Below are 12,713 nucleotides of genomic sequence, written 5' to 3'. Positions count from 1 at the left end.
TGTTTGATGTCTCTATTGAGCAGGAGCATTTTCTTTGTCAACATCACTTTGCAGAGACCTGAACACATTTAAGTACTAAGATCAGACTTTCAACGAACCTTATAATTCAGCAGTTTTTGTTTCTGCAAGTAATACTTAAATGATGTACTTTTGTCTGTTTTATAAATCACACTGGGTGCTTACAAAATCTGATCTCAGTGGAAAAGGGACATCTGGAAACATGTTTAACCCAATTATTTGAGATATTCTTCTGTTTTCTTCATCATTGTGGACCACATGGGCCTCTATCATTGCTTGTCTAGACTTGAAACTTTTCCACAGGATAGACAATAAAACAGTAAATAAAAATAGCATTGCCCCTTCAGTCTACTGTATGCCCATTTTAATACTGATATGTTTACAATTAAAACACTTGGTTAAATCATACCAAATATTGTGCACAGAATTCAAAGTAATTTCTCTGTTCTTCATTTTCTGAATAGAGGAACATAATGTGCAATGCAGTGTGTAACATGTGGTGGTTGTGAAATCTATACAATTTGAAGGAAATAATTGTGAAACCCAGAGGAAAGACATTGATTCAACTGACCATTCATCTTCTAGACTGTGATTTAACACATAGGTCTGTACCAGATACCTTTGACAAGGAGGAGTAGTGCTGTTTTTTAGCAAATAATCTATAGTGTTATAATATTTAACTCACTGAGCAGAATGCTACTTTCAAACACAGAGAAAAAACGTTTAAGTAATCTGAAGTAGTAAATTCTTTGTAGCTTCTCTTTTTTGCGTAGCCTACATTGTTTAGGTTTCAGAAGACCTTAAACACTCTGCATACAGTGGCCTTGAGATGCTTTTTTCTTTTTGTCAACACCAGATGGCAAAGGTATGCAAGAATGTAGGCTACACTACAATAAAAATAACTTCTGCATACAATAGTTCACAAATAAATGTTTTATCAGGATATAAAACATTAACTTTGACTCTCCTATATTGAACATGGCTGTAAGCCTATAATTTTACTGTGTCTCAGATTTCAGTTTACTATAGACTTATCCTTGCAATAGAAACAGAAAATAGACTTCTGGAAAAACAGAAATCTTATGTTTTATCAACTTGCCAAATCTTATTTACTTTTAGCTTCAGTGGTGCATCTGCTTCATCAAGAGGCAACAAGCTGATTTGCGATTCATTATTAGCGAATCACTGCAGCATAACCAAGCCCTCAAAAACAATTACAGTGTTGGGTATAATTTGCATTTGCCCTGTAGCATATATAACACAATCTACAGCCCCTGCAACAGGAAATATAGACTATTTATTCCTTCTACACTTGAGAAAGTGGCCTGTGGATTACTGAACTCTGTGTTTGGTCACTGTCTTTAAGCAGGACTTAGTTCATTAGTGAATGCACATTCATGGATCTATTTGATAATATATATGAGGCCATGTTCCTCTAGAAAACACTAGATGTAGTTATGAGCCACTGTGAGACACACTTTAAATTATAGCCCAATACCGCTCATAAATTTAATACGGATGATTTGGCCTTCTCTATCTGTATATGTATCACAATACAAACATTACTGTTATGTTATTCCATGTCATAGGCCTGTGTTCTTTCAATTTCACAATAACATATGATAATGTAATTATTCTAATGAAATGTAGCCACCACTTGGTTTGCGATATTGCCTACCCACCAATACAAGTCAAAGCAGTATAAAGTGCCAGCCCTGTGTGCATAGATATTTACCATTTTTCATGAGTCAGTCTTATTTCTGACCATTTAAAAAATTTACTTTGAAAAATGTTGTGGTAAAGATCGCCACCTAGCGGTACACTTGAGCAATTCCAAGGCGTGCTCTGAGCCTGTTGGGTGAGTGATATTAAAATAGTCCTACATCTGTGAATAATTGTAAGCATTTATTTTCTAACTACACAGTTAGTTGGGTAAATTAATATTAAACAGGAGTTCAGAAAGGGAGGGAGTTGGAATGGCAGTCAAAGGTAGGACTGGGAGAGAATATTTGATAATCCAAACTCAACTATAAAACCAATCAGCTGCAAGTTATTAAATGATTATGACATCAATTGCACTTTTAGCCTTCCTTTTCCTGATATACACATCATAATTTGACGACAATCGCAAACTAAAGAGGCAATAAAGTATGAACTAAAAAGATACACTTTATTTGAAACCGACAGGGGGGCTTTTATACAAAAATACACACGTTACATATACATTTTGCAACAACAAGTTTCATTTCTCTCATGTAGTTGATGCCAACGACGCCCCTGTGCATGCAGCATCAGCTTTGGACAACTGCTAACAGACAATTTTAGCGAGTAAAATAACTAATCCAAAATGCAATGTCATTAGCCAGGGGGAAGAGAGAACGCTCCTGGATTCTTGAAACTGAGATCACGTATCCATTCTGATAAATATTTAGACAAGTTTGATGCTCGGGAAACACAGCTACTTCTTTGTGCTTCCTTTCGGCTGTTCATCTGCTTTTTTCTGTTTCTGCTGCATTATTTCAGCATCCCTACCAGAGAAGACGGGAAAAGAAGACAGTTAGGAGACATTAAAAAAAAACCAACAACAACACTGATTGCACAGGGTATTATTTTTGATGACAAAAACATAATCCGATTGTAAAATGCATCCTGTAACTGCTTACCTCTGCTTCCGAGCTGCAGCAGACAGCCCATCCTCGTTCCTCTTCCCTTTGCCTTGTTCATTCTGCTTCTTGGCGTGCTTCTGGCGTGCAAGCTCACGTTGGTTTCCCCCTGTAAAAGAGAAAAAAGCAAACCAGTTATCCAATGGAGCTACATATTGCAATTGCCCAAACATCTCCCAGGTGTAGCATAAACAAGTCAAAGTTTAACACAGGCCAACGTGGCAAGGGGGCGCTGCTGAGCCACTTCTTGCACACACAGAACAGGCGACATCAAAAAGCATTAACACATTTTACTCGCGTTGTGCGTCTGATAGGTTGATAAATGCTATATTATAAGCAAACATCATTATTTCTGCACCGATACTGCCTTAAGGTAAGTCTAATAATACACATTTCCACCTCACTCAGAGATTCACTGTAGGCCGAGGCTGAAGGAGACACCTAGCATTAGCGTTAGCATTAGCTTTGTTGACAAATATTCGTCGAACATAGTGTAACATATTTATCACGTCCACATAGCCGTAATTATTTAACATATCGTGTAAAAATGACTGAAACAACCCTCTGCAGTCTTTAAAGAAATCAGTTTATCGCGTTACTTTGTTTTGGTTGCTTCAAAGAAAAGACGACGCAGTGCTAACAAGGCCACGATCAAAAGACTGTCATTCAGAGTACACAAAAGCCTTACAGTCCAAATATATGTCGATACCCACTGGTCATTTTAGTTATTGGTGCTTCTTTCGCCTTAAATCCACAGAGATCAGCCAAAGGGCCGCTTACTCCCGTCGTGTCTCTTCAGTCACCGCTGCTGTGGTGGCGTTTCGCTCAGACTGTGGCCAAAGGGGAAACAACGCGAGATTTGACGAGAACGAGAAGTTTTCACAGGCTCAGTGCGCATAGAAAGGATGCATGTAGAATATTTGTTCATTTATCCTAAAATGTGCACAAATAATAGGCAACATTAACACATCAAACATTTCAAAAGTGCCTTGTTTAAAGAGTTTTATTTTAACTTGATTTTATTTTATTTATTTTTGTTCTCTTAATGTACTGTTACAAATATTAAGTAAGTTTCTCCAAAATTAGCCTGACCTGGAGATAATTTGCTTAGTGTGAATGAGCCTTTAAGCTTACGTTTAAAAGTAAGTAAACCATTATTTCATTTTGTTTTAGTTTTTAGAGACCATTCCCCTTTTTCACCAGCAGGTGGCAGTGTAGGTTTAATAAAAGTCATGGTTATTAAATTGCTTGTTCATATGATTCGCCTTGAGTGTTATGTTTGGAGTGTTGGGTTTGGTTTATGGGCTGTCTGGCTCACTGATTAAAAAAGAAAGAACCGTGAGTCATGTCTGTCTTGGACTTTAGTCAATACTCGAGACATGAAGTTTTAACCATAGCCCTAATCCCATGTGGGCAAATATTTAACCAAAACATCATCAGCTTTTTGAACAAGGCTACAAACAAGTTGTCATTGAAGTGAGAAAAAGTTTTAAAAAAAAAAACCATTAGTTTTAAGCTTCAATTCAGTATCCCTTCTTGAACAGCAAAATTAAACAATGTTACATATAATGGTCCAACAAATATGGGGTAGCAAAGGTTCAGCCAAGTTCCACCAGTTTAATGAGGCCAAAGCCAGAAGCTGGTGAACAGGGGCGGTGCCAGACATTTTTGGTTGGCGGAGCTAAGGGTGCTAAAGGTCTTCAATGTGGGTGCACACTTAACAAGTTCATTTAGATCCTAATTTAGACCCCACAATGGAGCCCCCTGCCATGTTTGAGTTGCTGTTTTAACCAAGTGTAAAGGTAGTTAACCCCTGTAGTGATTTATAAAAGCTAATATGGAATTCTTTTTTTTTATTATTTTAGTCTCATTTTGAACAACATTTTTAGTCAAGATTGAGTGTGTATGAAAGTGGGGCAAAAATCTTTAGGGGAACATTGACCATTCTAGAGGAGGCTAACAGTATAATGCCTATTTAGACCATTAATGGTAAAATGTAACCTACATTAAAAAAGGGGGATTATAGTTTACATAAAAAAGCCACACATAATTAGTCATCACAATAAATAACATACAGGCAAATATAACCAAGCCACATAACATTAACAACATGGTGTAGACATGCCATAGTCTCACAATGCACAAAGGATGTCCAACCCAGTGGTGAGTTTATTGGTGTTGTGGCGACAAGACGGCCCAGGATGTCTGGTGCATGCTCACTGTTTTCCAAACAGCTGCTTTGACTGAGCAGCTCTGCTTTAGCCACTATTTCTGTCTCTCCAAGCAATTATCACCACCTGGTCACATGTACAATTAACTTAGACTGTTTTTGCTTTAAAGGAGCAATAGGCCTTGGCTAAATCTTAGTGTTCCATTTACTTTATTATTTGTTTATAATTACTTTATCATACACAACTAAACACAAGTAATGTATGTGAAAACATTTTAAACAGCAAATTAAAACTTCAGGTAATCCAAAAGTTAAATACACTTGTTCACAGCTGACATAGTGAAGATAAGGGCACAACCACTAATGTCACAATAACACTATTACGTTTGCTGCCCTAGGAATTGTTGTAGTGCAAACTTGGTGCGACACCTGTGGACGTATGGCACATTCCTCTCCGTCTCATTTCTCCACTCTCATCCATCACAGCTCCACTGTCCTGCCCGCTGCTGCACATGATTGATGGCATTTGCAGATCCTGTAGTGAGAGCAACCTGTATGTCTATTCCTTCCTCATTCACTGGATTGACATAACCTTTTCAAATGATTATGTTTGTGCCTCATTGCAGAAAAACTTACACAAACACATGCACTATTAAAAGCTGAACATTACACTACATATATATTTTCAATATTTAAAAATGTCCCATTAAATGCACAACATCAAGTTATTTCTTCTATTGCTATTTTCTGTCCTGTTCGTGTTATAAAATGCACAGTAAATGGGTGTAATTTGTCAGACGCTCCACATCACTGCAAACGCCATAGAGTCATTTTGCTTTAAAACATGCATTGTTTTCGTAGTGAGAGAAACCTGTAAGACTGCAAGGTGGATCTAAGTGGATCTAAACTGAGAAATAACTCTTAAGACACTCTATTTTGTAACTAATTATGTTTCTTCTGTATCTGTCTTTTCAAAATATAAAGGTTGATTGGACAATAAGAGAAATATGAGACCCTTTATGGCTTGAGACCTTATTTTTGTGAACACCTTGCCAAAATTTCGTCAAAAGGTATAGATTTTTGTTGTTTTATTTTTTACTGGCACAGTGATATGACTCAGTTTTATCTACATTTAGCTTGGATTTCTCCACATTTGTCCTTTTCACTATTGTATACAAAGCTGTGCACATAGTCAACACAGCTGTAAATGGGTTAATGGCCCTAACAGGAAGCAATGACAATGGGACTGATACTGTAAGGGAAAACAAAATGTATACTTCTTACACCTTTTTTGTGCTTTGGATTAGTGATTTTAACAGCAGAATATTCCAGTTTCCAGAATATAGGTATCAGGAAAAAAGAGGGCGGAGTTATAGATTATTAGAAAAGGAAAGAGGACTTATCTTTGTTGGTGCTGATTGCTCAGGGTGTCACCTGTGTCTAAAGGTTATCCCCTCTGCATTGTTTCAGATATGCTGCACAGACGCTCTGGCTGGAGGGAGCTCTATTTGATCAAAAGCCACAATCTCTGACATAAAAGGCAACACACGGAGTCAGTGCACCATGCCTCCTGCTCCACAGATGTTGTACTTGGCTGACCTGACAAACACCAACACGTCAAAACTTTGGAGTTATCAAATGTTGAAAATGATCAGTTTAGCAAAGTTGTAGAACCTTTTTATGAATAATTAAGTAAGAGTTGCTACATTTTAAAGATCCGCTATGTAATTATTATTGTTTTGTTTTGTTTTTTTTAATGGCGGAGAGTGCACCTGCTTTGTGTCCATAGAGATGCTATTGGTTTGCATGGAATGTTCAACAATATCGAAATAAATGTTCAATAAGATCACTACTTTCAGATTAGAAAAACATTTTGAGGATTTTTGACAGCTGAAAAGGACAGGACAAGACTAAAATTAATCTTAAAAGTCCTATATAACGCAAAACTTGTGGGCTTTAATCCACGTTAGAATCTTATTATCTCGCAAAAACCTACCTGGAGTTGTGTTTTGTTTCATTCACACATGCATTATTGGGACGTCTACATCTCCAAAGCTCAAAACGCTCTGATCCACCTTGTGATGTCATGAAGCGGTAGTTTTCAAGTTAACAGCCACCTTTTACCTTTTGTTAAGTAGAGACAAGAACTTCCAGGGCTGAAATGATCCAAATGATTCTAGTGAAGATGTACGGAGTTTGTAAACACAGTGGAGAACTTCCTGTATTACCACATGACATCACAAGGTTGAACAGAGTACTCAGGCTAAATTTGCATGATTTATGTGTGAATGAAAACACAAGTCCAGGTATGTTCTTGATGACAAACAACGTAATAACATAGATCAGAAAAAAACATAATCTAGACCCTTTAAATGCCCTGATGTTCATAGTCATAGAACATATATAGCTTGTCCGCAAAAACATATTTTTGAAAAAGGGACAGTGGATAATTGTTCATAATGAGCAATGGAAATACCAAACCCAACTTCACAAAATATTTACTCAGCGCATAACACCCTCCTAAAATAGGCTACACCGTCTTGTCTCCATCCTCCTAACTCATCATGGCTGCCAGCTGAAACTAACTCTGTCTCTGTGGGACTGAAGAGCAAAAGTGCAATAATGTCTAAATTTGGCTGCACCAAACCCTTTTTTAAGTCTGTAGTACTCATTTATTCCAAAAGTGGTGCAAGAAAGGAACACTGCTGAGCAAAGGCTGGTTCATGTGACAAAAGCCAATCCACTAAACTCAGATTTCTGATGTAGTTAGTTCTGCTGAAAAAAGTATCAGAATATAACCCAATTGGCAAAGTTATTGGCTGTCTGCAAGTCTACTCTAAAATTAATTTGGCCTATCCAAATATAGTACAAGTAATACAATTATAATATGACATTCATGTATCAAAAGCCTTTCTGTTCAAATTGTTGTTTTAATTCTCATAAGATCTAAAATGAATAGCTTTATGTAATAATCTGAAAAAGATCAATCTAAATATTCTCTACAAATTTACTTTTACTATCTCTCCCAAAAGGACAGTCACTAAAAGTAGCACCTCGTTGTGGGATTGTGCTTCATGGCAACCAGGCTTTAGTGGGCCTCAATTAGCAGAAAGGCCGGGCTCTGGGGAGGGCCTGTTCCATCTAGAGCTAAAGCCCCAGGAGGCAAAGAGAGCAGCACTCATGTACCATAAGCCCATTAATGCAGTGTAACAAATATCCAGCGCACCCTGTCCCTGTGAGAACACATACAGACAAATATTATGAAGGCTCAAATTAGACGCTCTAGGTTCTTAACATGTTGATCTTTTAGCCAAACAGACATTATGCAGAGGATTGAGGTGGAAGCAAAGTTTGCCTCTCCTTTTCAGCCACATCACTGGAATAACTCATCTGGATTTAAAAATGAACACTTACTTATTTTTGCCACAACCATTTCCTCTACATCTGTTTATTTCACACCAAAGTAAATTCATGTCCTATTTTACTACATGGCCACTTGGAAAGCAGATCTCTAATCCTCACCTTCACTACCCCTACTCTGCACATTTTAGTCTGTGCTTTTAAACTATCAATGTATTAATTTATAATCCTTTAAATTCTTGTTGTCATTCTCAATTTGCCCAAATAGAAACGACACCAAACATAAGTTATAATGTAATGATTCTCTAAGTGCAGATTACTAAACGTTGTGATCTCTGTCTGAACCCGATATTTCCAAAAGGATTTATTCTGAACGGAACTGCATTCAGCAAAGCAAAATCAAAAAGACTCTATTGCTTTGCCTGGAATGTTTCTCAATCAAGCATTAAATCTCCATGAACAGAAGAAGGCTGCTCCACAGTCACACAGTAGGAAGAATGTTTTTCAAGGGTTTTCTTTTCAGTAAGAGCATCTGCAAATAAATAAACGCTAATAAAAGATATGTTTAATAGAACATTTCAGGCAAATCAATAACATTTCATGGAGAGTGATGTGCATCTACCAGAAAAGTTACATAGTGCACCTTTAATCAAACATAAAAACTCAAGACTCAAAAACTTAATTCAATGCCTATAAAATAATATAATTAGCAATATTGATTACGAACATTCACGGTCTTCTTCAGTCTTCATTTTAAGAGGTTTTAACAATAGAATAAAAGCTGTAATAAAATCATTAAAATCATTAAATATTTGGGTCAGACAATCTGCCTCATAGAGCAGCCAGTGTGTTATTATGATTCCTTGTGGTAGTGACTGGTAACTATAACCAAAAATACTCTGTTTCTGTCCTTCCTCTTTGGATCATGTTTTCTCCTCCATTTGGTGACTTTCATTGTTGCAGCTGTGGCAATAGCATTTAGCCTGAATATGATGACGTCTTTGGCCTTGTGAGTCATCCAGCAGGACTCAAGGGCTGCCAGGGAAACCAGCTCCCCTCTCAATAACCGTACACCTTTCTCCCCATAAAACTGCAGATAAAGGAGAACACAGTATCAGTAACAGCAGACCAAACAGAATGACTATTACAATAAAGAGATAAAAACGCCACAGATTGACTCCTTTGCAGATCCACCACTAGCTCACTGATTTTAAAGGGAGATCACCCATGGTCCAAATATGACATTAGGATTAGGATGACTTTAAGTTCAAACAAAGCCACAATACTTCAAGGTTAAAAATATTCCCAATACTTTTTGTATTATATTGGAATTGTCATGGAAGGTGATGGATGTTGCCCTCAGTGTATGCATGTTTCTGTTGATGTGTTTAGACTTTAGACCTTAGATAATTATAATTACCTTTTGTACATATTGTCATTAAAATATTGTTTAATGGGGTTATCTCATAGTGTTCAAACAACTCTGATTCCCACAGAGATCATTTGTAATTGAGAATGTTATTTTTTGTTGTTGTTCCATCTGATTTCCTTGTGCAAATGCAATGTGATAAGGAAGAAGTGTCTTGTTACTGCCTTGAGTGGTTGTTTCAAATTCTTTCAGCACCTGAATGAAGCCCTCAATGTGAAAAAAAAGGTTTCTATTATTTATATTATATATGTATTAATATCGTTTTTTTACTGTTTAACTCGGTCTGTCCAGCAGTGCTAGTCCCAGTGGGTTATGTGGCGCCTTTTATAATAGTCCATTTATTGTGGGCAGCGGTTTGCATGGACAGGCTGATATAATCACAAAATTACCTAATTATAACAATTATTATATGCTGCAAAAACAGTTTTGGTTTAATTCTGGCTGTGCATGGTGTTATTGGAAACTAACTGATAACGGGTGTTGCTTTTTGTGAACATTTTAATCAACCAAATTAAAATACACATGGGTATAACCAAGAGAGAAAGCTTTATGTTTGATAGTTATGTGAGAAAACATAGTCATGATCCAGTTTGTGCAGGCTTTTTAAGGACGAGGTTACAAAGAGCTGCTCTTGTTTAAACGTCTCATTTCATGCGTGGAGAGATCAGTCACACCTGTGGACTCACTGTAAAAACGGTGGCTGTAAAACACTGGGATCTGGGATCGCAATAAAACACCAAACACCTGGGTCTGCTTAGCAACAGCACAAACACAAGAGAGAGAGGGTCTGCCTGTGTCAGGGTACAGAGCCAAACAACAACACATTCAATGCACAGAAGGCAACGTAAGGCTTTAGAGCTCTACAAACAGCAAAACATGTTTGTTCTTAAGTTAATGCTCACTTTAAAGGAGGAGCATGCAACAAGTGTTATGGCGAAGTTTTGACTTCCTTCTCCTCTCAAAATATCTAAACTTTGTCTACTGTCCTGAAATTCTTGTCTATCATGTTTTAATAATTGATGTTTACATTTTTTATATATCAGCAACACATGGTGCTGGTGAATTATACTGAAAGGAACAAGTCTGTTCTAATGTTTTAAATCTGACAACAATAGTGCCGCTTACAACTGTTGACAAATGAGCAGTGTATGTGCCTTGTACTTATAACTCAAACCTACTTAATCTACCTAATAATCATGCATAAATACATGTCAGATGGAGAATCCAATATAGCAAACTCAAGCCATATTTTTGAACATCAATAATCTTTGCTATAGCATGTAATATGAATGTTAGCTATTGTATATAATGTGAATGTTTTAGTAAGTCTGTGGGCCTGATTGTAGCACATAATGATTTAAATGAAGCTTTGGACAAACAGTGGGACAATAGAAGCAGTGATCTTGATGCTTGTTGCCAGTCGCATGTGGGTTCGCTGACCTCAGGTGTGACGCTTTAATCCCTGGGGTCCATGCAGCAGATGGCAAAGTGCAGACAATGGACAAGACAGGTAAGGACCAGGAAGTGAGAGGCCACTAATCCCCTACTGCTGTAGTGTTAAGCTAAATCTATTTCTATTTATTTATATAGGGCTTTGTTAGTATGATGCCACTGTTATGTACATGCTTAAAGCTAAAAAGGAGCCATGCCTTGATTTAGTGCCACCTGTTCTATGTTGACCTTTAGTAAATTGCCTCCCTGCTGTTTGCATACTTTCATTCACAGAGTAGATTAGCTACTGTTTAACTAAATTGGCTTAAACTTACTTGCTCCAGTCTCCATGTCACATCTGGCATTCTTAAGCAAACATTTTGGATACTGTGAGACAATTAAGCAAATAGTGAAAAATACATCTTTTGCAAACAAATTAAAGAGAAGTTAGCGAGAGACAATGCAAGCCTAAAAAAAAAAACAATTTTCTTGTTTGCCAGCTCATGTTACATTACATGTTGTTTTGGAAAGGGTCTTTGTTCACTAAGAAATCTGAGGTAGATGTCAAATCAGTGATTAGCCCTATTAAAGTTTGAATAAAAGCTAAACGTTTTGCAGTCGCAGAGATAATTTGGGAACATACTGTCTGAAATAACAGTCCAAAATATTTTGTTTATAATTACAACTGCCTCAGGTACGGCAGCGTACAACTGACAAATCTGTGCTTACATTAAAATCAGCACAGACACAACTTATGTGATACTATCTCAAAATTATGTGATAGTTTTATGTTAAAACACAATGCAAAATTATCATGAAATTACATGATCTATCCACTTTTCTGCATTTGTATGGTGTTATATAGGCTGTGCTACCGATGTTGGCATGACTTTTTCCACCAGTTGTAGTAGAAGTACTGATCACACATTCTATCCACTGCCACACAAATGTCCAGCTTACCTTTACACATGACAGATTACTCCATATGACTAATTACTGAAGGTGTAGGCTTTTGTCAAAGAGAGCTGTTTCTTACTGTCTACACAGCTGTAGACTATGGGTATGTGCCTCAATCTGTGCATTAAGAGGGCAGCTCAAGTCATCCTTCTCTCATAGCTCCAAGTTGAGTTCAGTCAGCCACAGACTTGGATGTGGAGGACCACAGGTGGCTTTCAGTGCTGACTCTGTCATCTCAGTGCTCCCTTATTGGCTCATCTTACCATAGATGATGCAGCCTTGACATTTAGTATGAGCAGTAGTCCTACTCCTAGAGGCACTACTACTACTACTACTACTACTACTACTACTACTACTACTACTACTACTACTACTACTACTACCTCTTCTGGGCTATTGGTACTACGTGTGGAAAAGTCATGCCAACATCAGAAACATAATCTATATTTCACCATACAAATGTGCAAAAGTGGATAGATCTCCTCCTAGATTGTTGCATAGTTCCTTGTTTTTCATTTCACGTTAATTCATGATCATTTCTTATCACATAATGTCATACTTTTGTATCACGTTTTAACATGAAAATATCTGTCAGTTGTATGCTGCCGTACTCTTGTGCTAAAAGAGCACAATAAAGCTTTTAATCGGTCTATGTCGGAGCTGGAGTGAGTCAGACACACGCACC

The 12,713-nt window shown here is 37.2% G+C and overlaps 1 protein-coding gene across 1 annotated transcript; it reads right to left on the bottom strand.

Annotated features, from left to right (window-relative positions):
- Nucleotides 1-2,166: 2,166 nt before the first annotated feature.
- Nucleotides 2,167-3,536, bottom strand: LOC117388440 (small EDRK-rich factor 2-like). The gene is made up of 3 exons (XM_033985990.2): nt 3,395-3,536; nt 2,682-2,790; nt 2,167-2,546 (listed from the first exon to the last, which is right to left on the bottom strand). Exons 1-3 carry the CDS (start codon nt 3,399-3,401, stop codon nt 2,477-2,479), a joined length of 186 nt encoding a protein of 61 aa, XP_033841881.1. The 5' UTR covers nt 3,402-3,536; the 3' UTR covers nt 2,167-2,476.
- Nucleotides 3,537-12,713: the final 9,177 nt, after the last annotated feature.

Source organism: Periophthalmus magnuspinnatus, chromosome 3 (genome assembly GCF_009829125.3).
Source record: "Periophthalmus magnuspinnatus isolate fPerMag1 chromosome 3, fPerMag1.2.pri, whole genome shotgun sequence".
NCBI classification, from domain to species: domain Eukaryota; kingdom Metazoa; phylum Chordata; class Actinopteri; order Gobiiformes; family Gobiidae; genus Periophthalmus; species Periophthalmus magnuspinnatus.
This window is presented reverse-complemented; position numbering and strand designations above follow the sequence as displayed.

Coding starts and splice junctions, on each gene's coding strand:
- LOC117388440 (XM_033985990.2), bottom strand. Junction 2,547..2,681: donor GCTGCAGCTCGGAAGCAGAG/GTAAGCAGTTAC, acceptor CTTCTCTGGTAG/GGATGCTGAAATAATGCAGC.